We start from the raw sequence: 27,240 nt of genomic DNA, 5'->3' as shown, positions 1-27,240 counted from the left end.
AATCACAAAGCTAGTTCTGAGTGGTTTGAAGTTAACATTTTTCTGTAACCAGAAGAAATAGCTCAAAATTAGATTTCATGAAATGAGCTAGCTTGAGGTGTTCAGGGTTCTTTGGGTGTGGTCTCAATGAGAATTATTGTAATATTCTTTAATTAAATTAAACTATTTAATTACTTAATACTTGAGACAGGGTATTAACAGATGCAACATGGACGGATTGGACCTTGATAAGTAAGTAGTTCAGGGCGGCCGAGCACACAAAAGAGGTCTCCCATGTCCGTTGGGTTAAAGGCCTGCACTGTTTTGTAGGGTCTTAGTTTGTTTTTAGGTGCGAATATTAGTTAATTATTTTTAGGAGCTGCAGTACTATTTCAAACACAGTTCATCTTTTATCTCTGCTGTTAACAAGAAAGAGAACATGGTCTTCTCCAATGTCTTTTGGAAATAGCAGTCCTGGAAGCTACTAATCAGATCCCAGAATCCTTTTTGCATGTTCTTTTTAGGAGGGGTGTGCTTAGCTTTGCAGGGCATAGGGTTTCCTCCAGTCTTAGGGCTTTTGTTTTTCACTGTGGTGTTAGGCTCTATGTTATTATGAACATTTTTGGTTGTCTGTCTGTCATCTGTCATGTGTAGGCAGGTGGGCCAGGGCATGCATGTGTGGAGGTTAAAAGACAACTTTAGCTCTTGCTTCTCTTCTACCATGTAGGTCCTGGGGATTGAACTTGGGTATTTAGACTTGACCACAAGCACCCTTCCTCCCCAAGCCATCTCACTGGTCCTTTGTTTTCCTTCTTCAGCCTATTGTATGGATTCTTTGGCTGGTGAATAATGTCCTAGGTAACGTTTAAAGCATTATTAAAGCCTTCTACCTGGAATTTCTTTTTATGGGTGTAATTTAGAACTTGATGAGGGAAATAATGTCTCAATATGTAGTGAAATCTTTTCTTGCTTGAAAACTGGACTTAGGGATTGCTGATAGACTTTCGGCCTGACCTATGACATGGATATAGAGATGTGAGTGAATGAGGCATTTGGTGGATTTGGTAGCTGGTGTGTTTGTGGGTGAGATATAGCCTATTGCTTCACTTCCCATGTAGGGTGTTAAAAGAGTGTGAACATTTGTCACTGAGCAGTGCTGATGTGTAATTTCAGTGTATGTAAGATCACTGTAAAGACTGTAATTGATTGTTCTCTGGACAACCCTTTGTAGGTCAGGGTTGCTTGAGCTGATGTGTCTGTGTGACTTAGGGCTGGCCAATGGTCCGGATGTGCTGGAGACGGATGGCCTCCAGGAAGTGCCTCTCTGCAGCTGCCGAATGGAAACCCCCAAGAGCCGAGAGATCAGCACCCTGGCCAACAACCAGTGCATGGCCACTGAGAGCGTGGATCACGAAGTAAGCATGTTCATTTTTCCTTGAAATGGCAACAAGAACTGTCATACTTGAATCTCAGTGTTTTCTGTCAGATAACTGGGAACCTATACAATATTGCATTAAAAAACAAACAAGCAAACAAACCAAGGAAGATGGGGCTGGAGAGATGGCTCAGTGGTAAACAGCACATGCTACTCTTATAGAGGACCCAAGTTCAGTTCCCAGCATCCTCATCAAATTGCTCACAACCTCCTGGGATCCATTTGCCCTTTTTTGGCCTCTCTGGGTATATCATTCTTATATGTTGCACTCCTTTCTCATAAATAAAAGTGAAATCCTTTTGAAAAAGGAAGATGGTGTACAAACTGTAGTTGCATGAAAGTGGCATGCTTCAAATCATGCTTTGACCAAGGGTTTTACCATTGTGTTCTGTTTACTGAGAAGTGAATAAATGGAGAGTTGTCAGTGTGTCCCTGGCTGAGAGAGGCTCTGCCTAGGATGCCCTACTACCTTTGAGCTATGATTACTCCACGTCTCTTGCTGTGTCTGACGTAGACCTGGGAGGATTGATGGCCCCTTCACCCTTATTCCTTCTGGATTGGAAGAAGGCAAGCAGGCAGAGTGCAGAGACAATGCTTTTTCAAAGAATTTCTCTGGTTTTGGCAAGATTTTTCCCTTTGGCTTAGCTTGCTACTTGGCTGCTAATGAACAAAGCAGAGCAGGGTGGGAGGCTCAGCGGGCAGCAAACTTGTTGCTGTTACAGCGAGAGAGGTGTTGGTGCTGCAGCACGGCCTTTGGATTACTCTGCTCTCTGGGGGAAGGCCTGGGCCAGGACCTGCTGTTTTGGTTTTGTCTGCTCCCTCTTGAGTCCTATGACTGCCACTCCAGTAAGGATTCTGGACCATTTGATGGTTGAAACTTTTTTCACTAAATAACGCATTGAGTTGTAAACTGTTCATTTTCGAGGCAAATGAGACGTGGCAGTAGCAGCAGCACAGCATATTTGCAGTTGCAGGATGCGGCCATGGACTCTGTAGCTGGCCCTGTAGTTTCCTTGTGTTTCACAGGTGAAGGCAGAGAAACCAGGTCGCCTGTCCAGTCCAGGAAAAGGTAGGAATAGAGCTGGATCCAGAGGCTCATCCTGAGCTGCCCACAGTACCAGACAGGCAGTTAGTGGGAGCCTAGTGTGCCTCCGACCGGTGCTAGGCAGCTGGCTGTGGGCTAGCCTTGCCCCGCTCTTACTCCCAGCACATGTTAATATAGCCAGCTCTTGCTCCAGTTGAATTGGTGTTTTGCTGCTTTTCTCAAAGCTTTAATTTCTACTATACATACTCTGGTCCAGGAACCACATTTTGAAAATCCCCAGTTCTCTTAGATGTTAGGGAAGATCTAGTGAAATTTTGTTTAAATTTCAGAGTTTATTTTCTCTAAATTTAATGTCTATATATCTCTGTCTCAGGCTTGTTGGCTTTGTTTTTGTTTTTGTTTTTTAATTTTTAATTTATGTATTCACCATTGCTCTCTTCAGACACACCAGAAAGATCTCATTACAGAAGGTTGTGAGCCACCATGTGGTTGCTGGGAATTGAACTCAGGACCTCTGGAAGAGCAGTCGGTGCTCTTAACCACTGAGCCACTTCTCCAGCCCAGGCTTGCTAGCTTTTAACATTTTTTTTTTCTTTCTCTTCATTGGACTAAACAGAATTCACTTGTTTCTAGTGTTTATGGCATCTTTGTATTCAAAGATTTTTTTCAATTTGTTTATTTTGTGTGTACAGGTATTTTGCCTGTGTGCCCCATGTTCCTGGTGCTCATAAATGCCAGAAACTGGTGTCAGGTCCCTGTGATTGGAATTAAAGATAGTTGTGAATGTGGGTGCTGAGAATTCAGTCTGTCCTCTGGGAGAGCAGCCATTTCTCTTAATTATTTAGCCATCTTTCTAGCCCCTTTCTTAGATCTTGAGTCTTTTCTCTTTTATTTCTCTAGTTCCTCATGCCTCTGACCTACAGGGAAATGGATCCCAGATGCTGAATTTAGCTGATATGTTCTTATGTTGTTTAAGTCATTCCCGTAGTGTTTGTTACTTGAAAACTAAATCTGAAGATGTGTAGATTTTTGCAGGGTCTGGTGGCACAAACCTTTAGTTCTAGCAATTGGGAGGCAGAGGCAGGTAGATCTCTGAATTAAAGGCTAACCTGGTCTACAAAGTAAGTTCAGGCAGCCAGGGCTATTACACAGAGAAACCCTGTCTCACACACCCTCCCCACCCCAAACAACAACAACAACAACAAAAACCAACCTATATGATTTAACCTTGGCAAGGAGGACATGCTACAAGGCAAGAGTGGTAGGGTTTCCATGGCCACTTCTGTCCTTCCTTATCTGGGTTTTGGCTTGTAGGTTTTAACTCCTGATTGATTGAGTGACTGCTCATTACTTTATTTCAAGTTCAATTTTGTTTGTTTTTTCTATTGGTTTCTTCTGCCATCAGTGGTTGGAATTGTTTGGGATGAGTGAGTGTTCCCTTATCTGCTAGAGTGGTGTAGTGTTTTTGAAATATGCTTCATATTGGAAAGGCAAAGTGCATAGCTATAACTTCTTCCCTTCAGAACAGGGTTTTGTGCTTTGGCTTCTGTACTGTAATCTGGGTGGTATGATTTCCTTCTCATTGTCTCCTTCCCCATTTCTACAACATTATTGGAAACATGTTTTTCTGTGTATGATACTTATTATAAATTGTTTTTTTATAAAATTAAACCTGGATTCCGTAACCATACCATTTCAGGCAACCTCTGGTAGAATTGACAAGTCTAAGAAACAGTTGCTTCCGAGGCTGTTTGGATTTGGAAATTCTCATTGTCTGGTTCCTTCACCTCAGTTGTAGTTCAGCAGATCTCTTTGAATTTCTTGGACAGAATTGCAAAGGCCAGATCAGCCCAATTTCTTTGTAAGACTGTGGGGAAGTCTGTGTCTAGGCTGAGCACAAGATTGATACTTTTCACTGATGTTAGCAGCTGCTACAACCTGATGTCTACATTGATTATACATTGGAGGTTTCAAAATGTTGCTGTCCTTTTCCCATAGATTGTCGATTGTTGGTCAGAATAATCTTACCTACTTGATTGCCTAGTTGTATTCATCTTAGAGGCAAGGCAGTATCTAGCAGTCTTTAAGACACTAACTTGGTTTTTCCTCAGACTTTGAAGTTAACTACTGTTCCCTTTGCAATATTGTTCCTAACTGTTATATCTCAATATTTGGTAAGTTTGATTGTTTGTGTTATTAAAGCTCAGATAGCCTTCCCCTTACTTCGCTAGTGGTTGGGTAAATTCTCTTTAAGCTTCCATATAGTATTTATTTGGAAGACCAGAATCACTGATTTGAGGTCTGGTTATTAATGTTGTTGTTGTTGTTGTTGTTGTTGTTGAGTTGTGCAAAGGTGAAGGAGCCAGGCAGAATGCAAGCACACAACTTAATACTAAAGTAACATAGCTGAAAGTTTGGTAATGGAGTCAGGATAGGTAGAAAAATGAACTGTGAAGAGGTGAGAATGAAACTCGGTTCAGATTGACTTCGTCAACCTGGATCCGACTCTGGGAGTCTGAAACCAGGCAGTTCATTGCCAGCATGTTTAAACATAGTATGGTTTGCAAAAAGTTTTCTGGTGTAATACAATTCGCAATACACAAGGAAGCATGAATACATTGACACTCATTCTGTCATTTCTTCCAAGAAGATGGGTTCTAGAGATACCTGTATTAGCTTAAGGAAGGATCTCAGTCATATAGATAGCATAGGGACATCATCTGGGCATTAGCCACCTTTGGTCCTGGTTGTGGGAGCCGGGTGGAGCTCCTGTCTATACAGCTCATTAATGAAAGGATCATTTGGACTATTAAGTATCTCCAGTTCTGATTATGGAAGCTTGGGGAAGCCTCTGGCTGTACAGGTAATATGAGGATCATTTAGATTACTAGCTAACCTCTGGTCCTGGTTGTAGGATCTCGATATGGCCTGGCCCAAAAGATAACCTAAATCACCAGAATGTTTATTTATCACTGCTAATTCCCAGTCTTCTGAAAAAACAAATTATATGTCCTTCCCTTTGAAAGATCAATCCTGGGTACTTAATATTCCTGGATTCCCTGTAGATGTGTGGCGCAAGAATCTTTGTGCTCCCAAGTTCAAGATATTGCCTCAGATATTTAAGAGCATACCACATGGGCAGTCTCTCAAGAGGCAGCATGTGGCTTGGATGCATCTGCGTCTCTGAGGCCACACTTAGAAAGGGATAATTATCTTTTTCTGTCTCTTTCAGAAGCTGGCTAGAGCCTTTCTTCCTTCACTTAGCTGCTTGTCTGATATGCATCTGACCCCCATCCCAGCTTAAGTGGCATAGTTTTATTTCCTTTTTTCCCCTCTGGGTAGACAGCTTATGAGATTTAAGGCTTACTTACCCAAGCTTTTTTGTTTCTCTTTTTTTCTTTTAAATTAATAAAAGTTGTCCTTAAGCTTTAAAAATGCACAAATAAAAGGGGAACACCACATTATCAAACTGGTTCTAGTGGAACACAACCGTAGATTGATGTGGTATCTGAAAACAGTACCCACAATTATCAGATCTTGACTGTGAAAGTTGATATGATACTATATCACCTTTTATTAAATGATCTACTTTATTAAAGAGTTTTGTAGCAATAGAGAACAATGTTACTCATTAAAATTCTTTTGAAAATTTTTGGCATCAAAATATGCTTTTTATCTTGGTGTGGTAGGTTTATTGCTATATTGATATAAGCTGAGGACCATTGCAGCGGCTCGGTGGGCAGAGGCAGTGTTACCAAGCCCAAATATTTGAGTTAATACCCAGAAGCCATGTAAAAATTGGAAAGAGAAAACCAACCCTGCAAAGTTGTCTGGCCTCTAGGGCACACTACAATACGTCACTCCTCTGTGGCTTGTCTCTTCTTCTCCCACTCCCTTTCTTCTTCTCTCTCCTCATCCCCTTCATGCTTGCATGCTCTGGGTTTTGGGGAATAATCACCATTCTTGTTAGGTATATGAATTTTCTTAAGGCCATGCTAAATTTGGTACCTTGAGCTTTTAGTGAATAAAATAACTTTAATTTCACCTATAAATAATCTTGTGGAAAAGTTAAAGTGGATTGCCCAGGTGAGAAGGTTAGAAACTTTAGAAGTAGACATGGGCTTAGAAGGAGTTTAATTGTACTCCAGTCTCCCATTATTTTTATGTGCATTGGTGCCTGCTTGTATGTCGGTGTCATAGTGTCAGATCTTGAAGTTACAGATAACTTCAAGAGCTGCCATGTGGGTGCTGAGAATTGAACCTAGGTCCTGAAAGAACAGTCCGTGCTCTTAACTGCTAAGCCATCTCTGTAGCCTCAGTCTCCATTCTTAAAGCTTTCATTAATAGAATGCTTAATTAAAAAAAAAAGGCACTCTGAAGCTAATAGGACTTCCTTTGTGGCAACAGGCATGCAAGAGGATGAGACTGTGTCTCTGCCTTGCCTTTCTTTCTTGTTGCAAGCCTGATCTTCCTTATGCAGTATGCCACAACTGTTTAGCTTCTTCTGATTCTGTGCTTCATCCTTGTCCCCAGGTAGACGGATCTGAATCATCCGTTTGCATTGCTAGTGCTTGCTTGCTTGCTTGCTTGCTTTTGACCTTGTAAGGAAACAGTCCTCTCACTCTTTGGTTTGTCTTTCCCTCCTCTTTTCCCTTTAAAATGGAGGCTGTCTCATCACTGATGCAATTGCCCTCTCCGGGCTCATGAACTCTCCGTGTTCTCTTCTCTTTCTCTACCTTAAGAAAATTGCTGTTCTGTTGAAGTACTTTCCAGGATTACCTGCCTTGTACTGTACTATTAGATCAACATTCCCTAGCCCTCAACTCTGTGTCCATTCCCATTGCATCGGCTGGACAAAATCATCTCATCATTTTATCATCATACAGACAGATCAGGTTCTTTATAAAACTGTTCAAATACTAAATATGTGCATGAAATTTCAGATTCAAGATCAGTGAATCTTTTAGCATCTTTTTGTATAGACCCATGTCTATATTCTTACAGTTTCTTCTATAAATTACTCACCCCTTCTTCCCCAATCTATAAAGAACTTGTGTCTACAGGTCTTGACCAAGATTCCTAGAGAATTGATTGCTTGGTGGTACCGGGTGGCTGTTTCAAGATACACATAGCCCGGCTTTCCTCGTTTTGAGTTTTATGTCTTAGATATGGGGAGCACCCAGGCTGCCTTGAAAAGGTCTTTGATTCTTGCACAGTCTGGATGGTCATCAGCAAAGCACTTGCTAGTTTGTCAGTTCCTGCTTCTCGTTTCTCCTGCTTACATTTTCCTTGCTGGGTTCTTTGGGGGTAGTCCTTGGCACACTTGTCAGATAGAGTCTTGGGAAAAGATATATTTGGAAGCTTTTTGATTTATATTTCAGATTGCTAGTTGTTTAGCAAGTTTGTAGAACTCAGGCCTAGGTCCTTTCTGTGGCTCCTATGGCTCCTGGCCTATATATACAGTTCAGGTGAATATATTACACCAGCAGCAGAGACGTGGTGGAGGCTATGCCATATTTCTTTATCATTAGGTCTGAACAGTTACTGTTTGCTGGGGAACATCTGTAGTTTTTTCTGAGTTATCACTCATCTTTCTCTCCTTTTGGGCTATTTTTTTATCTTCTTATTGGCTATCAGAGGGACTTCATATATTGAAGCAGCATTCTTGAGTCTGCAGAGCAAAGAGTCATTTCTTGTCTGTACATGGTAAGGGCTCACAGAGCAGCTTCTGTTTACACTGTGACAATTGTCCTTGAACCGTGGCTTTCTTGGTGCTGCCTGTGCTTGTGTCCTTCAGGCATATCTGAGAGACACTGCTCTGTTTCCTACATCTCAGCTTTGGTTGCATGTGTAGGAGACTTCAGATGGATCCCTTGGGACTCATTGAACTGTAAACCACTGGCCACTTGGGACAGACTTCACCTTCTTACGTAGAGCATTCCTTGTCTAGCTCTCTTTTCATCCTGATGTTTTACTTGATGCATGCCCAGAGTGAGCCCATGATTCTCGGATCACCTAACTCTCTGAATTTAGTTACTTGCTCTCATCATCCCTGGGCTGTGCAATAGACAGTGACTTCCTTCGTCAGGTGGTTGGGGTTAACTGTTGTGTGACAAGTACTTTATACTGCTTGTGAATCTAGGCTTGTCTCTGACGGCTCATGTCTCCTTTAGTCACCTCATATCTGCTGAGAACTTCCCATATGTCTGATGCTTTCCATTGCCTATTGAGTGGAAAAGCTGTTCCCTTGCAGCTCTGTCATTGACGCCTGGTCTTGTCTGCTTGCAGTTGGGCCGGTGTACAAACAGCGTGGTCAAGTATGAGCTGATGCGCCCATCCAACAAAGCACCACTCTTGGTGCTGTGTGAAGACCATCGGGGTCGCATGGTGAAGCACCAGTGCTGTCCTGGCTGCGGCTACTTCTGCACGGCGGTAAGAGCCCAGCCCGCCTGCCGGGCTTCAAGAGTCCTCTGCCGAGATTCATTCCAGCATCGTACTCCATATAGGGTCTAGTCCATAAGCTCTTCACCACAGTTCTTGAGCTTTCTTCCAATATAGACAAATGACCTGGCTTTTGTCTATATTGTTCTGTTCTGTGGATTTCTGTCTTGAGTACAGAGGAGGGCATGCCTCCTCCCTTTGCTAAACTCTCTGTGCTCTATTAGTTATCACTGAGATCTTGTCTTTGATGACTCTGTTCATGAGATACATATGCATCCACCAGGCCCATAGGACAGGCTCCTTCTTATGATGCCTCTGTGAGTGCCTTCACCTACCTGTCCCTTTGGATGTCCTGCTGCCCTCCCTCTGTGTCCTAGGCCAGGAGCTCCTGCTCTGAGGGCTTATCTTTGAGTTTTCTACCTGCTTTTCTTCCTAGGCTTCCCTTTTTGTGCTTCTGCTGAGAAAAAAGAGAAGTCCTCTGAATTCCATTGTTTCTGGCTCTGCAAGAACAGCTGTTCTAATTGATGCTCTAATTGGTATTTATTAAAATGGTCACCTTTGGGACTCTGATTCTATCTATCATTATATCATATGGACCTTCTAAACTATGTCTTGGACAGCTCCTGCTTGTGTAGAGTGGCCAGACTGCGGCCTCAGCTAGCTGGGTCACTGGGGATTGAAAATGGGCTGTGGTGGCTGTGAGCTAACCTTTGGTGGCCTCTGCTTACTCTGTGAGCTCTTTGTAAACTCTGTTTTGTTTCCTTCCTGTTGGTCACCAGGCCATAACTAGGCTTCTACGTGCCTGAACCTGAATGGTTCAGTAGAGTGAGTTTCCTGCAATTCTGTGACTGTTCTTTTGCGTTTTTAAAAGCTCTCCATCTTTGTTTTTGCAGGGTAACTTCATGGAATGCCAGCCTGAGAGTGGCATCTCTCATCGTTTCCACAAGGACTGCGCCTCTCGCGCCAACAACTCCAGCTACTGTCCCCACTGTGGGGAAGAGGCTTCCAAGGCCAAAGAGGTGACCATAGCAAAAGCAGACACCACGTCCACAGTGACCCTGGCCCCTGGACAGGAGAAGAGCCTGACTGCTGAGGGCAGGGCCGACACGACCACTGGCAGGTACTGAACAGAGCAGCCGTGGCCACACTTTGTACATAGTATCCCTAAAGCAACATCCTCTAGTTACCAGTTTCTGTTGCCTTTGCCAGAAGCCTCAGTGAACTTTGCCATTCATCATGGTTTCTGATCTCTGAGAAGTGCTGGTGTTCATTTAATACCATCTGGACGTGGGTCTCTTTTTTGGGGGTTGATAAAATCATCTATGTTGAGTCAGTTTTTACACTCTTTGACACGACACAACTCTTTGTGGTTTTGTCACTCATATGTAGTCTCTACACCCTGAAGCAGTCTCTCAGCATCTGCGGGACTTGCTGCACTGTTTGCTGCAGGGTTGAAGACAAGATAAAGATATAATAGTGCCTTTTTGAGGTAGGGGGTAGACAGATGACTGCAGTCCCTCCTGCCAGGCATGCCCTGATAGGAAAGGAATGCTGAAGAGATTCTTTACAGGTAATAACAGAGCTATCAAGTTCCTTAGCAAAAGACGAAGGCAGTTTTATAAGCATGGAAGTAGTAGAGAAAAATAACCTACAACTTCATTTTGAAGTCATCTAGAAGACTCAGATTGTATGTATATAATCAAAATGTAAGCTAAACAAAGGGTCGGGAAGGTCTTAGTGCTTTCCTATTAGTTGTTAAAGTCAGTATTCTCAGGTCATATTTCTGGTATACGTTCTTAAACAGTGGAAAGCAGTAGATTCACTAGATATAGCCTGAAGCTTGTTTATTAAAATAAGGTTTGAGTGAGCAGGTAGTACTCCTAGTAATGCTGCAGTGGCTTCTCAGTGTCTGGTGTGTCAGGAGATGGGGTTCTGCATTTCAGGCACGTGTGAATAGACTGGTCGTTCGTTGACTCTATTCAGAGGCAACTTCTGTGGTCAGGTTGGAATAGGTCTTAGTTTATATATTCATTGGTTTCTGTGAGAGATTTTCCAAATAATGAAACTCACCTTCTCAATAATTTCCTTCTCTTGAAGCATTGCTGGAGCCCCAGAGGATGAAAAATCACAGAGCACAGCCCCCCAGGCACCAGAGTGCTTCGACCCTGCAGGGCCAGCTGGGTTTGTGAGGCCGACATCTGGCCTTTCCCAGGGCCCAGGAAAGGAAACCTTGGAAAGTGCTCTAATCGCTCTGGACTCTGAAAAGTAAGAGCCAGCCTGGTGGGTTTTTTTGTTTGTGTTTTTTCAGAGACAACTTAGAGTCATGGTCTTCCCCAGGGCTTCCTTGTAGTTTCCAGGTTTTTGAATAACACTGTTTATCAAAAGGATGAACATATGAGATATCTGGGATAAATTGTTGCCACTTATTATCTGTTTATGCCAAGAGCAAGAAGTGAGGTTATTGTTATCCTGACCATGACCTTTATTGAGTGAGCTGTTGCAGGCTCCTAGAGCACACACTCTATTTCAGGAACTCTTACGTTGCTGCCTAATCTCTGTCTAGTGTGTGCTAGACCAGGTGACCCCCAGACAATGTGCTAGTCCCTGTACTGCAGTCTTTCTTGGTTCACAGGTCCACCTGTGTCCTCTTTCCTTGAGGACAGTGTTGCATTCTTAGAGAGGTTTATCCAGGTGACCTCTAAGTTTACTCTGCCCTGGAAGGAAAGTAGGTCACTCATTCTTAACAAACAGACAAGTCCCTCTGTTACTCTTTCTTATTTTGAATAAGAATCTTATCTCTGTCCCATCTGATACCCACAGTCCCTATCTATTGACCAGGCCCCAGACTTTTCCTGACCCTCCACCTCTAACTTCTATTTATGAGTTGATGTAAATTTCATAGCAGATACATTGGCTCAAGCCCATTCCTTGATACTATAGGGTAGTTAGTCTCACCTCATGACAGTTGTCAGCATTTGAGCTGTAAGGGTCACCATGCACATTTTGCCTTGCACTTTGTGTGCCATCTTGCATGTCTATGATGAGTAGTGCATGATGACTCCTTGGGATCCCCTGAACCTCTATAATGTAGCAGCTTGTCTGTACCCGGGACAGACTTTGTGCTATCTTACCCATGGTGCTCTAGCGTGTATCATCTTAATGGCATTTGAATACCGATGCTTGGGTTTTTCTGTCATCATTCCATTTGTTCATTTCGGGGGCAGTGCTAACTTTTCATTTAAACATGCTAACACACGCTGTCAGCACTGAGCTGTACCTATTGCCCTGTTGTTTCCACAATAAGAAATTGTGGTGCTGATTGCTGTCCTTTGCTTTTTACAGACCCAAGAAACTTCGCTTCCACCCGAAGCAGCTGTACTTCTCTGCCAGGCAGGGTGAGCTGCAAAAGGTGCTTCTTATGCTGGGTGAGTTCCTATACCAACATGTCCTGGTGTGACACGTTACAGTGAAGAGCCAGTGCTCGTGCTGAGAGGAGCAGTGCTGCAGTACCGTGTGACCGGGAGAGGGCTGCGTGGGCCTCTGCAGCTGTCAGCCTTGGTTTGGCTTTCGTACCTGAGAGTATGCTGGCCTGGTTGCAGCTTGATCTCTGAGCTCAGACGTCTAGGCTTGATCTCTGATGTCCATCTTCTTTAGGCTGAGAGTAAAGAGTAAAGAGCTCATTGACTGCCCGCAGATCATGGAAGACGCTAAAGCTTGTTTGAGGGTAAAGAGGAAGATGGGAAACTTCATTTCGTTTACAAAAAAGATTAGTTTTGCTCTTCATGGACTTCATGTAGTATTAAATTGCTTCATTCCTTTTTTGCATGGTACTTTGGGTAAATGTCTAGAAGAATGTACAATATTTGGGAAGCTAAAGTAGGAGGATTTGTTAAGGGACAGTCTGCGTTACATAGAGAGGTCTGTGTCCCCCAAAGTAAAAATGAAACAAAGAGTAACTGTCTGAGTCTCATAATCACACTTCTCCTCCTGAGCCATGTCTGTTCTTAGAGCCGTTTCCCTTGTCACTGTTTGCATTAGCTTGCAGGAGGCATGGTGAGGCACTCTGGTAGACCTGCTGGGAGGTTTCATGCAGGGCTGCTATAGGTTCTTTTGGTTCTAGAGCACAGGTGGGGTCTGATTCCTGCTTACGACAAGCCATTGTGCTGAAGTGGCTACATCGTGGCTGCAGGGCTTGCTTTTTATCTTGAAGTGTCCATGTCATGAGCATCTCTGTGAAAGGACATTGTGGTTGCATATGATATGTAAAACTGTTTGTTTACAGTTGATGGAATTGATCCCAACTTCAAAATGGAGCACCAAAGTAAGCGTTCCCCATTGCATGCTGCTGCGGAGGCGGGCCACGTGGACATCTGCCACATGCTGGTTCAGGTTTGGAAGGATAGCTTTGAATAGATCCTCATCCTCTCAGTGTGTATCTTAAGTGTCACTAGGCTTCTAGTGGAAGGCTAAAACTGCAGTGGTGCCTCAGGGCCACCATAAGAAGATGCCTCCTGGCCCTGTGGCTGTTGACTGCTTCTACCGTCCACCCTGACATTTGTCTCTGGTAGAGTAGCTGTGTCTCTACTTACTTTTTAGTTTTAGTTTAGTCTTGGCTTTAATATTTAAGGTCTGCTGCAGAAGATGGAGGCTTAGTGGGGTCCAGATCCTTCCCTCGTCTACCCCTAGTGACTAAGTGTATATCTCTTATTGTTTAAGCCATAACTATAATGTGCTCTAACTTTATGAGACAACTGAGTAGTTAAAGACAAGCTGAGTTTGACTCTTAGAACTCACATGTTTGAAGGAGAAAGCACAAATTGTTCTGATATTCATATATCTTGTGTTGTAGCTCCCCTAATTTAAAAAAATGTAAAAAATTAAAAAAAACTGTGATCATGTGAATACTTTTAAATTTTAAACTTTTGTACACATCATAATTGTATATATTTATGTGATACAGAGTATTTCAGCATATAAGATGTAGTCATTATTTCCTTGTGGCTGGAACATTAAAAGCCTTTTTTTTTTTTTTTGAAATATTTAATTGGTTGTGTCAAACAAGTTACCCTGCAGTATTTAGAATGTAGAAAGTTATTTTTCCCATCGGTCACATTCTGGTAACCATTAGTCTCCTCTCTGGTCCTCCCCACACCTTTCCCAGTGGTTGGTACATACAAGTGAGAATGTGCAGTGTTTTATCATGTTGCTGTAAACCATAGCAACTGTGACACGTGTCTGTCTACCACTTTTCTTGTTGCTCATTTGTTAGTATACACCAGGTTTGGGTCGGTGTCTTAGCTTCTGTGATTAGGGCTGTGGTAGACTTACCTGTGCAGACATCTCTCAGACATACATTCCTTTCTTTTGGATGGACACACGCCCAGAAGCTGAGAAACCTCAATACTGTCTTGCGTGGTGCCAGTCTGGCCACCCATCCACGTCATAAGCGGTCTCCTTCCTCCACACCTGGGTAGCATTTGTTACATATTTATCTTTTGCGTTGGTGTTTCCTTGATGATTAGAGGTGTTAAGGAGTTTTCTCATTCTTGTGGTTCTGGTTATATTTTCTTTTGAGAAAAGTTAAATCATTAGTCTATTTAAAAACTTGGGTTATTTGTTACTGAGTTGTATGAGTTCTGGAAATCAATTCCTTATTGTCCTTATTGAATGAATATTTTCCATATACTTCCTTCTGTTCTGTAGGCTACCTATTAACTCTGCCCATTGTTTCCTATACCGTGTAGAAGAAGTTTGATGAAAGTTGCCATATGGAACCATCTTGTATCCCTAGGATAAAAACCTCTTGATTCTGGTGATAGATCTCAACTTCTATTTGATTCACTTGCTAGTGTTTTGTATAGATTTTTTTTTTTTTAGTCTCTGCACTAGGGATAGCTGTTTTCTGTAGGTTTAGAAGCTGTGGCTGTTTGTGGTGTCAGTGCTGATATTATAGACCTAGCTTAGGAGAATGCTCCCCTTCTCCTTTAAATAGTTACAGAAATACTGGCATTAATCTTTGAAACTTTGGAGAAATTAGCCATGAAACTGCCCTTTGGGCTCTTGTTTGTCAGAAGACATTTTCTTTGTCTTCACTGCGGTTCATTGTTATTCCCTGGACTCCAGGCATTCTATATTCTTTATTATTTAACTGGTTGGTTTTAACTGTCCAGAAAGTCTCATGTGTCTTGCTATCGTGTGCTTTTTTCCATAGGTCTATATTGATGTCTGTGATGTCAGTTCATGTGTATCTACTCTGTGTCTTTGTTTTGCTTGTGTGTTCTTCCATATTTCTTAGGTTAACTAAAGCATTGTTCATCTTTTCTTAAAATTAGCATGGTCTTGTTCTTTCTTACTCTTACCTATTTCTTTGTTGTCTCTCTTTATTGATTTTGGGTTTTGCCCTCTATTTCCTTGGTGTTCTATTGTTAGTTTATTTAAGACTTTTATTTTTTGAGCTGGTTTATTGTCATAAATATCTTCTTTAGTATTGCTTTTGCTATTTGGACTCTATGGGCTATGTTTTATTTTTATTTGTTCCAGAAAATTTGTATGTATGTATGTATGTATGTATGTATGTATGTATGTATGTATACCACAGAGGTTGACATCAGATGTCTTCCTTAATTCAGCTCCACTTTATATAGGGTCCCTTCTTAAATACCAGAGCTTGGAGATTGACCTAGCCTAGATAGCCAACTTGCAATTGGGATCCCTTAGTTCTGTCTCCTTGGGGCTGGTATAACAGCCAGTTGCTCTGCCAACTCTACATTTACATGGCATATAAACTCTTGTTGTCATGTTTGCCCTGCAAGAGGTTTTCCTCCCAAGCCATCTCTTCAGTTTCTATTGCTAGTAAATAGTTTACATTTTTTCTTTTGTTTCTTCATTGGCCTATTGGTTGTTTAAGAGAATACTGTTGAATTTTTTTGTGCATAATACCATTTCTAAAGTTCTTTCTTGTTGATTTTCAGTTTTATTTCATTGTTGCCATAGGAGATATATGCTGTGGTTTCAGGTGGGGGGTGCTTCAGGGAGCTAAAATTATTTTGGGGCTGGTGGGATAGTTCAGCAATTGAGCACATACTACTCTTTGAGAAGAACCAAGTCCGAGTCCTAGAAACCATGTTGCATGAGGGAGGAGGTGCTACAGGCTCCTTCCTGTATCTCCAGCCCTGGGTACATACACACAGTGCACAGAGTTAAACACAAAAGAAATCTTTAAAAAATGTACTAAATGGTCTGGTCTACAGGTTATTCCATATGCGGGTGTACAGAATTTACATTCTGCAACTCTAATGTGAAGTGTTTTGTAAATATATGCCTTGTTCATTTGATCATAGTTCAGTTAAACTCCACTGTTTCCGTGTTGATTTTGGTCTGGCTGAGATCATCAAATAAATGCTTCGAAGCTCCCAACTACACTGTGTTGGGAGTGTTCTCTGCTCCTTAAAATGTGATATTCATATTATATAGTTGGTTCTATAGTATTGGGTACATATATAATTGTTATTTTCTCTTGATGAATTGACTACTATGTCATATAATGATCTTTAAATTTTTTAAAATATTTATTTATTTATTTATTTATTTATTTATTTATTTATTTATTTATTTTGGATTTTTGAGACAGGGACTAATGACATGTGCCACCACTGCCCAGTAGACCTTTAAATTTTTCTTTTTAATTTTACTTCCTGTGTATGAGTATTGATTACATGTATGTGTGTACCATGGAAAAAGAACATTTCTGTCCCTTGTAACTGGAGGTAGAAACAGTTGTGGGCCACTATGCAGGGGATCGAACCTAGGCCCTTTGGAAGAGCAGCAAATGTTTGTAACCACTGAGCCATCTTTCTGGCCTCTGCTTGGTTTTATTTGTTTAACTTTAGATCTATTTTATGTAAGTATTATCAACTTGCTCTTTCTGTAGTAAATCTTTTCCTATCTGAAATGTTAATGTGCGTTACTGAAATACATTTCTTAATCGACAGCATATCATCAGATCTTTTTAAAAATCTATTTAGTCTAGTTTTCTATTTGGTGAAGGCATTCTTTTTCTATTGAAGACTGTTATTGTTGAGGATATAGTCCTGCCAGCTGGCTCTGTATTTGTCCCATTATTATAGCTCTCCTTTTCATCCCTGTCACTGTGTGGTTTTTCTGGCTCTCCGTGTGGGCAGGCTCTGCTCTCCTTTCATCTTGGAGAGTCCTTTAGAGTGCTTTCAGGATAGTTTACCTTGCTTGCTTATTTGTTTATTTCTAATACTTTTCCTCAGTGGCTAGGCTGTGGCCAAGGTCTCAATGTTGGTTATCTTGAAAGCCTCTGTTCCTGCCTCCTTTGTTGATGGTAGCTGGGGTGCGCATTCTCACCCAGCAGATGGCTTGGGTGTGGCTTTCATTCAGCACTCTGCAGATACCATTTTACTCCAACCTGGATTTCTAGTTCAGAATCTCTGTGGTGTAATCGGGATTCCTTTCTTTCTGTGGGACTTTATGACTTTCTCTGGCTGTGTTGTGAGATTCTCGCTTTCTGTTGAGCTTTTGATAATCTAAGCCTTAAAGACTATCTGTTTTGGTTGATTCTTCTATTTTGGGGTCCTTTGTGGCTTCCTGGTTCTAGTTCAAGATTTGTAAGCTTTTCAGTAGTTATTTCTTTGAACAAGTTTTCTGTTATTGTTTTCCTTATCCTTCTAAAATAACTGTACATGTAATTGTTTCTCTTTATGACACCAAGTTTTATAGGTAGTTTTGTTGCTGTTTTGATAAATATACATGCATGTTTATGCACACTTTGTTGTTCTGTCAAGCTTAGAAATTCTTTTTATGCTTAGTTAAGTTCACAATTTTTTTTTTGAATCTATCTGTAGCTATTTATTGTCTTGTTTTGGCCATGGTTGAACTGATCCCTGTGTATAGAGCGTGAAACTTTTCTCACTAATACTAGTAAGTGCTACACTGACACCTGTCTTCAGTCACTCCTTGGGATGTCTCCTGCAGTATCAAACCTCTGGTTTCTAGATACCATGCTAAGCTTGATGTATTGACTTCTGACACTTCATACGTGATGTTTTGCTCATTTCTGGATGCATCAAGAACTGATCTTTTGCCTCACTGATCTGAATTCTCTTGTCATTATATTTAGGGTCATTTTCAATCCTTCTGGTTCATGACCTTTGGTCCTTTCCCATATGACCTCCAGAAGCAGCCCCCATTTGTCTTAGCTCTCTCCTGCTAGGATTCTTCTACATCTTGTGGATTGATTCCTGGCCATGGTCCCTCTGGAGATATGGCTTGGTACTGTAGTATGTTCATTGCTATTGTTGCTTGTCAACTGGAGGACATCTAGAATCACGTAGGAGACAAGCCTCCACACATACCTATGAGGGGTTATTTAGATTACATTAGTCTCTGGGAATACCTGTGATTATTGATTAGATTAATTGACCTAATTGAAGGTTGTATTTATATATTTATACACATAGCAAGGATACGAAGGAGGAGAAGAAGAGGTCATCACTTTGAGAGGGAGTGAGGCAGAGGTGTAGGAAAGGTTAGAGGGAGGGGCCGTGGGAGGGATTGGGGCAAGGAAATGGAGAAGTGCTATAGTTAGATATTTTATTTTTTAGATAATTAGATAATTTTAATTTATTTTTTATACACATTCACTTTACATTCCCTTCATTGCCCCCCTCCTGACACCCCCTCCCACAGTCCTTCCCCTGTCTACCCCTCCCCTTCTCATCTAAGCAGGTGGGGGCTGCCTGGATATCCTCACCCACTCTTAGCATTTCAAGTCTCTTCGAGGCTAGGCGCTTTCTCTCGCACTAAGGCCAGTCAAGGCAGACCAGCTAGAAAAAACATATTCTATGGAGCTTTGGGATAGCCCCGTTCCAGCTGTTCGGGACCCACGTGAAGGTCAAGCTGCACATCTGAGCCATATGAATGAGCAGGCCTAGGTCCAGCCCGCGTGTGCTCTTTGGTTGGTGGTTCAGACTCTGAGAGCCCCACGGGTCCAGGTTAGTTGACTCTCTTGGTCTTCCTGAGACGTTTGTATCTCCTTCAGGGCCTGCAATCCTTCCTCATATTCTTTCATGAGTCCACAAGCTTTTCCACTGTTTGGCTGTGGTGTCTGTATCTGAGTCAGCTGCCGGGTGGAGCGTCTCAGAGGACAGCACGCTCCTGTCTGCTAGCACTGCAGTATGCTTTGCACAGTTAGGGGTTGGTCCTTGCCCAGGGACTGCACTAAAACTGGGCCGGTTACTGTTTAGCCATTCCCTCAGTCTCTGCTCCATCCCAAGTGCCTGCATTTCTTGTAGACAGGATAAATTTTGGGTTGAAAATTTTGTGTTTCTGTCTGTCCACTGGGGTTCCTGTCTGGCTACAGGAGGTGGCTTTGTAGTAAGTTACTCCCATTGATTCTAAGGTGCCTCCCTTATCCCAGGTCTTGTCCTGTAGATGCCCCCACTTCCTCACCCCCATCAGCTGCAGATTTCCATTAATTTTTATGACAGTCTAGCCATCTAGCCATCTTTACTGTCCTTTCCCACACTTGAGGCCCCCCCCCCCATTCTCCTCCTCCCCAACACCCTTCTCTTCTAGTTCCTTCCCTCCATCTGCCTCTTATGACTATTCTAATTCCCCTTCAGAGTGAGGTTCAAGCTTCCGTGCATGGGCCTTCCTTCTTGTTTAGCTTCTTTGGGGTCTGTGTAGTGTAACATAGCACCTGTATTTTATGGCTAATAGCCACTTAAGTGAATACAGGACATGAATGTCCTCTTGGGACTGGGTTACTTCACTCAGGATGAACTCAAGTTCCACCCTTTTGCCTGCAAGATTCATTATATGTTTTTAACAGCTGAGTAGTATTCCACTGTGTAGATGGACTACATTTTCTTTATCCATTCTTCACTTGAGAGACATCTGGGTTGTTTGTAGTTTCTGACTATTATGAATAAAACTGCTATGAACACAGTTGAGCAAGTGTCTTTGTGGGACTTTGGAGCATCTTCTGGGTAATATACCCAGGAATTGGTATAAGTGGTGTGGTGGTATCTTGAGATAGAACTACTCCCGGTTTTTCTGAGAAAATTTCTAATTGATTTCCAAACTGGTTGTGAAAGTTTGCACTCCCACCAGCAATGGAGAAGTTTCCCTTGCTCCACATGCTCGCCAGCAAGTGCTGTCTCTCCCTCTCCCTCTCCCTCTCCCTCTCCCTCTCCCTCTCCCTCTCCCTCTCCCTCTCCCTCTCCCTCTCCCTCTCCCTCTCCCTCTCCCTCTCCCTCTCCCTCTCCCTCTCCCTCTCCCTCTCCCTCTCCCTCCCTTTTCATTTTCCTCTCCCTTTCCCTTTCCCTCTCCCTCTCCCTCTCCCTCTCCCTTTCCCTTTCCCTTTCCCCTTTTCCCTTTTCCCTTTTCCCTTTTTTCCCTTTTTTCCCTTTTTCCCCCTTTTTTTCCCTTTTTTCCCTTTTCCCTTTTCCCTTTTCCCTTTTCCCTTTTCCCTTTTCCCTTTCCCCTTTTCCCTTTCCCCTTTTCCCTTTTCCCTTCTTTTCCCTTTTCCCTTCTTTTTCCTTTTCCCTTTTCCCTTCTTTCCCCTTTTCCCCCTTTCCCTTCTTTTCCCTTTTCCCTTTTCCCTTTTTTTCCCTTTTCCCTTTTCCCTTTTCCCTTTTCCCTTCTTTTCCCTTTTCCCTTCTTTTCCCTTTTCCCTTCTTTTCCCTTTTCCCTTCTTTTCCCTTTTCCCTTCTTTTCCCTTTTCCCTTTTCCCTTTTTTTTCCCTTTTCCCTTTTCCCTTTTCCCTTTTCCCTTTTCCCTTTTCCCCTTTCCCCTTTCCCCTTTTCCCTTTCCCCTTTCCCCTTTTTCCTTTTCCCTTTTCCCTTTTCCCTTTTCCCTTTCCTTTCTTTTTCTTTCTTTTTTGGAGACAGGGTTTCTCTGTAGCCCTGGCTGTCATGGAACTCATTCTGTAGACCAGACTGGCCTTGAACTCAGAAACCCACCTGCCTCTGCCTCCTGAGTGCTTAGATTAAAGGCATGGGCCACCATTGCCTGGATTGAGTCTTTTATCCTAGCCAATCTGCCAGGTTTTACATGGAATTTCAGAGTTGTCTGAAATTTCCTTCCCTGATGACTAAGGGCTTTGAACATTTCTTTAAGTGCTTGTCTGCCATTTGGGATTCCTCTCTTGAGAATTCCAAGTGGATCAAGGACCTCAACATAAAACTGGATACACTAAATCTCATAGAAGAGAAAGTGGGAAATATCCTTAAATGCATTGGTACAGGAGGTATAGTTAGATTTTAATTAAAAATAAAAAGCAATTTAAGGGAGGAAAAGGTTATTCTGGCTTACGGTCTGCATGCTCAGAGGAGAAGCTTGTAGTGGCAGCAGCCTACCTGGTGTCATTGCAGCTGCAGTCAAGAGTGAGTGCTGAGTGCCGACTCTGAGCTGACTCTGGCACCACAGCCCAAAGGCTCTTCCTCAAGTTGACAACTGAGATTACCATCTCACTATCAGTCGGCACCGCAGCCTCTTCAGTCTTTTGATGTTCGCCTGCTTGCTGCTGAGGCCTTTCTTTACCAGACTGAGCTCCTCTCTTTATGTGTTCCTGTGTTTTGCTGATTGTCCATGGCTACTGCAGCACAGTGGCCCCTGTTACATGTTGTTTGCCTGTTCCTCATTTATTTGGGGCTACAATCTGAGTGCCGTGGATGGAAGGCATTCTATTCTACCTTTGCTGAAAGTGCTCTTGTAACATCTAGTTCTCCCTGTCTGGCTCCTGGCTGAGAGCAGTGATCACAGAAGCACCACTGTGCCTGGCTGCCTGTTTCCTGGTGTTAGTCTGTGGGCATCTACTCATGGACAGAGTTTTGTCCTATTTCCCGCTGCACCTAGGCTTCTGGAGGGTAACCGATGAGTTTGTCACTGTCCCTCCTAGGCTTGCACCTCACCCTCAGTGAGGGCTTGGGGAGCTAGAGTGAGGGCTTGGGGAGCTAGAGATCAGGTCATGCCAATTTCATGGTGGTTTCAGCACTGCAGGATGCGCTCTCTCTCTCTCTCTCTCTCTCTCTCTCTCTCTCTCTCTCTCTCTCTCTCTGTGTGGTAGAGTGCATCAATGAAGAATATATTTCTCTATTTGAAAATCTAATTAGTCACTTGTCAGGCCTTACTTTTATGCCCCCCACCCCCGTACTGCCTTAATGATCACAGAGGGTTCCTGGTCCCGATCAGGGTTTAGGGGACCTGGCTGCTGTGCGTCTGCTCTGCTGAGTGCTGGGGTTAAAGGTGCATGCCACCTGCCAGCCAGTCTGTTTTTAAATTTTACTTCTTTGTTAAAATTAACTGCTTTGAAGTGTGGCTTTCCTTTGCCTTCAGTGCTTTGGCAGCTAGACCTTGCTGTGTGTGGTAACTGTACTGTGAAGAGCTACAATTCTTCTTTTTGAAGTCTCTTTTTACTGTTGACAGCAAGAATGCCAGTTTTCCTTAATTGCTGTGAATATTTACTTTCTAAGCTATTAGTCCTTTGTTCTTTGTCTAAGAAGTGAACAGAAAATGCCAAGGAGAAGGCTCCAGCCACAGCTGACATCACACTGGCGCCTTCCCTGGGTATACTTGTCTGTCCATCTGCCTCTCCATTTTATTGAAAAAGTTACAAATTTTTCTAAAAGTTGTATCACTTGAAGCTAGTTTTTGTTTTATTTATTCTGGAAAATAGTATTTTGCAAAACAGGCTGAATCGTTGCTGTATCCTCTGCCCTCCCAGACGATCCCTGCCCTGAGTGAGAGAGGGGCTGTCCACTCCCTTTCTTAGACATGTCTATATCCTGCTGTGCCTGTATGTTAGGGTAATTTAGTAAGGAAATCTAGCAAAGGTACTTTGCTTGCACTAGAGCTTGATAGAATAATTGTGCCTGTCTGTGTGTAGGACTGTGTGTGGGGTATTAAGTATCTTACATGTGTTGGGGCTAGACATTGAATCCAGGGCCTTGTTGCTGCAATGCGGGCACCCTACCACTAAATAGTTCCAGCATTAGTTACTATGGCTTGAATGCAATTTTGAAGAATCAGGCAACTGGTCAGTAAAACAGTTTTAATGTTGTTTGTTAAATCTCTTCATGACAAATGCAGAAGCCCGGCAGCTCTTTTACTTACTGGGATAGGGATGCAGAAATTGCACTCAACACATCTAAGCAATCTCTGTTTTACTAGGCGGGTGCCAATATTGACACTTGCTCAGAAGATCAGCGGACCCCACTGATGGAGGCTGCAGAAAACAACCACTTGGATGCAGTGAAGTACCTCCTCAAGGCTGGAGCACAGGTGGACCCGAAGGTACCCACCCAGTCAGGTTCATATTCCTATTTCATGTGTAGATGTTTCTTAGATGAACAGGGAGAATTTCTCTTTGAAACACTACAGGAACTTGCCATCAGACATTTGCCCTAATTGTCTAGCATAGTGTTTGTGCTTTATGTACTAAAGATTTGCTTTGTCAGTAAAGATTTAGTTTGGCTCATGATTTCAGAGGGATTCTGCTCCATCCAAGTGTAGAAGGCATGGCCGAACTGCAGCCGGAACTTGCTGATAGAGCAGAAGAGGGTGTGAGCTGGGCTCAGGAGCAGGCCTGACCCGCAGGCCTCTGACAGCCTGCTTCTGCCAGCCACCTTCTGAAAAGTTTAAGCTGGGAATAAGCCTTTGGGGACATTTCAGATGCAAACTATAAATGTGGTGACTTGACTTCCTAGTAAAGGTTTCCTGGTAACCACTGGATCTATAGCTGTCCAGTAATAGGCAGATCTGCTAGAAAGGAGACGGCCAGAACGGGCTTGTCCCCTCCTCCATTGTGTTGTCCCTCTTGTTTAGTAGAGCAGTTATGCAAGAAGAAAATGGAAGATACTCAGATTGGAAAGAGGACTTAAATGTCTCTTAGTTCACAGTTACTGTGATCTTAAGTGTAGAAACATAAAGGATCAATAAAAGTATTGTTAGAGTTAGTAAAACAGTTTAACAAATAATATGACAAAGTTGGCATAAATAACAGTTACATTTCTCTCTATATCTCTGTTTTCTGTTTTTTTGTTATTTTGGGGGGCTAGAAGGGGAGGGGGGAGTTGGGTTTTTTCCAAGACAGTCTCTGTGTAGCCCTGGTGTCCTGGAACTTACTCTGTAGACCAGGCTGGCCTCCAACTCAGAAACCCACCTGCCTCTGCTTCCCGAGTGCTGTATTGAAGGTGTGCACCACCACCGCCCGACTTTATTTTTGTTTTTGATAAAGAGTATTACTATAATTTTATTAATTTTATTTACAGTTTTATTTATTTGTTTTATTTACTTAATTTTATTTACAGTAACATCAAAAAGAATAAAATACAAGTATGTTTAATCAAAAAGTTAAAAAGCTTACACATTGAAAACTCAATTATTAAAGGAGACAGTGTAGTATATATAGCTCAGTTGGTAGAGTCCCTGTCTCAACACCATGTAAAACCCTATATAGAAGTTTTTACACCTTTAATTCTAGCACTTGGGAGGCAAAAATCAGAAGTTCAAGGTTGGGCTGGAGGGATGGCTCGGTGGTTAAGAGCACTGACTGCAGTTCTGAAAGTCCTGAGTTTAAACTCCAGCAACCACATGGTGGTTTACAACCATCTGTAATGAGATCTGGCACCCTCTTCTGGTATTTCTGAAGACAGCTACAGTGTACCTAACATATAAACAATAAATAAATCTTTAAAAAAAAAAGTTCAAGGTTATCTTTGGTTACAAAGTAAGTTTGATAATAGACAGCCTGGGCTATTTTCGACCTTGTCTTAAAAAAGCATTCAGGGCTGGAGAGATGGCTCAGTGGTTAAGAGCACCGACTGTTCTTCCAAAGGTCATGAGTTCAAATCCCAGCAACCACATGGTGGCTCATAACCATCCTTAATGAGATCTGATACTCTCTTCTGGTATGTCTGAAGACAGCTACAGTGTACTTACATATAATAAATAAATCTTTAAAAAAAAAAAAACATTCAAAACAAAACCAAAAAGAAGTGGGAGGTCATCCTTTGTGTGTACATTCTCTTTGTAGTACTTAACCAAAATTGCAACCAAATAAAGAAAATACCCATTTTAAAGTTGATGGAGCTTTTTTATGAGGTCTAGAACAAGGTCCATACCCCATGTGATGGGGTTATAAGCACACATCACTGTCCCCGCTTGGCTCACGGCTTTGAGCAGTCGAGGACCAAGGAGTAATTTTATTTGTTTTTTAAAGGAAACAGTTCTAGAAACTGGAGACCAGAAGTAATTTAAATTCTTGAAACACAGTAAGTGTATGGTTGAGATTCCAAATTGCCATAAGTATACTTTGTATTATAAGATGTGGAACTCAGCCCACGTGGAATGTTAGCTGGCCAGCCCCCCATGGCGCAGCACCCCACTTTCTCTTCTGGTTGTACCAATAAGAAGGGAGTGATCATACTTCTTTTAAAACAAAAGTCATTTACATTTAAAAGTGGAATGAGGGGGGATTCTCCTTTTTACAATTTTTCTAGTTACTAAGAACTTGCATTCCGAACATAATTGGTAAAACATTCCTCTGGGTTGCAGAGGAATGAGATTGTACAAACGGAGACAGGAGGCACAGTGCGTGGCCTGCCTCCTTCAGCTTGGCCTCTTGGTTTCCCGGAGCAGGCCTTAGTTGCCTGGCCAGCCACGCTAGCCTGGTCACTCTCTGTGTCTGGCTTCTGTTGTTCCCCCTTTCTTGTCTAATGACTTATCCTTGCTGGGCCTTTTCCCTGCCTTTGTTTCCGGTTTGGCAGGAACACATTTAGCCACAGCCTTGATGGCCTACACTTGGGCTTTTCCTTTGATGCCCATTCTGCGCTGACCTTCTTCTTGGCTGTTGTGGTACAGAGGGCCTGTGATGCTAAGGCCTGTTACATGAGTCTGCACTGTACCCAGGCTCACTTCTTTAAAAGTTTTAAAAGATAAGAAGCTGTTTAAAACAAGGATGGAGTTTATGCAGATGTACAAATAAATCATACAATATTTATAGATCAGAGAAAGGTAGTGTGTAAATGGAATCACTTTGTAAGGTTATTTTATTGCTGTTTAAGTAGATTAATTAGAGGTGAATAATGCTTTTTAAAATATTTTTATTTTTTGAGATTATAATATAATTATATCATTTCCCCTTTCCCATTCTTCCCTCAGAATACCACCACACCACACACACACACACACACACACACACACACACACACACACACACACACACACACACGTTCAAATTCATGGTTTCTTTTTTCTTTGATTGCATACATATGTGTGCATGTAATATGTAATAATATACATATTACTAAGTATATAAAGACAACCGGCTCAGTGTGTATAATGTCACCTATATGTATAGGTTTTTAGAGCTGATCCTTTGGTATTTAGCCAGAGTGTGGACTGTTTTCCTGGGGAACACCTTTCCTTCCACTCTCAGCGCTCCTTAGTTTCCTACAGTTCTTTGCCTAGGATTGAGTCTTCATGAGCCTACCGCCCACTAGCATGTCTATTGGCATCACCCTTGTTCAGTTCATATTTTGGCAGCTCTGTTGTTGAGACTTCATGGGTGTAGCTTCTCTTGACATTGCTAGGAGATATAATCTCACAGCCAACTTCATGTTTCCCTAGAATCTTTCCACTCCTTTGAGCCTCTTGTTGTTTTGTATATATCAGTTGGAACCAGGCCCCACAACTCTGCAGTGATCTCCATTTCTTGCAAAGAGTTTTCTTGGTGAGGGTGTGAGAATTACTGTGGGTATAAGGATAAATAGTTTGAATGGAGTTAATAAATATGGTGACTTAGTGAACATTTAAGAATTGATTTTTAACTATGCTGTGTCACTGTGTGGGTTTATGCATGTGAGTGCAGGTGCCTGGGGGGAACTACAGAGGGCATCAGATCCCCAGGAGCTGGAGTCCTGGGGGTCGTGAGCTGCCTAAAGTAGGGACTGATGCTGGCAACTGAACTCAGTTCCTTCACCAGAAGAACATGTGGTTTAGACCACTAAGCCATCGCCTTTCAGCACTAAAAGTAAATATTTTCTTTAGAGAAAGTACTAAGAAGTAAAGACTTAAAGGGAAAAAAATGCTAGCAGAGAAAGTAAAGTAGAATCTGGAAAGCAGTTTCTGTAGCTGCCATAGCGGAAGTAGTAAAGGAGATGAGACAGGGCAGCCACAGGTGAGGAGCCATGCAGAGCGCTTGTACCAGCAGTCATGGCTGCAGGCTGCTGGGTACCACAGTCTGTGATCCAGCCCCAGGGGATCTACCTCCATGTGTACACGTACAGTACGGAAAAACAGATGTCACATGTTA

At 42.4% G+C, this 27,240-nt stretch overlaps 1 protein-coding gene across 9 annotated transcripts in view; it reads left to right on the top strand.

The window, feature by feature from the left end:
- The window catches only part of Ehmt1 (euchromatic histone lysine methyltransferase 1), a 123,973-nt gene that overhangs the window by 75,602 nt on the left and 21,131 nt on the right, over positions 1–27,240 (top strand). For 6 of the 9 annotated variants that reach the window (XM_052181775.1, XM_052181774.1, XM_052181771.1 and 3 more), the window contains exons 10-16: positions 1,249–1,394; positions 8,748–8,891; positions 9,794–10,020; positions 10,998–11,165; positions 12,243–12,325; positions 13,183–13,289; positions 23,097–23,219. In XM_052181775.1, coding sequence (XP_052037735.1) covers positions 1,249–1,394; positions 8,748–8,891; positions 9,794–10,020; positions 10,998–11,165; positions 12,243–12,325; positions 13,183–13,289; positions 23,097–23,219 — 998 coding nt within the window. Of the gene's footprint in view, positions 1–1,248; positions 1,395–8,747; positions 8,892–9,793; positions 10,021–10,997; positions 11,166–12,242; positions 12,326–13,182; positions 13,290–23,096; positions 23,236–27,240 lie in introns of all 9 variants that reach the window. The other 3 variants (XM_052181779.1, XM_052181777.1, XM_052181780.1) reach the window with 2 other exon arrangements.

Source organism: Apodemus sylvaticus, chromosome 5 (genome assembly GCF_947179515.1).
Source record: "Apodemus sylvaticus chromosome 5, mApoSyl1.1, whole genome shotgun sequence".
In the NCBI taxonomy this organism is placed as follows: domain Eukaryota; kingdom Metazoa; phylum Chordata; class Mammalia; order Rodentia; family Muridae; genus Apodemus; species Apodemus sylvaticus.
The sequence above is the reverse complement of the archived record's forward strand: the minus strand, read 5'-3'. Positions and strand labels throughout refer to the sequence as shown.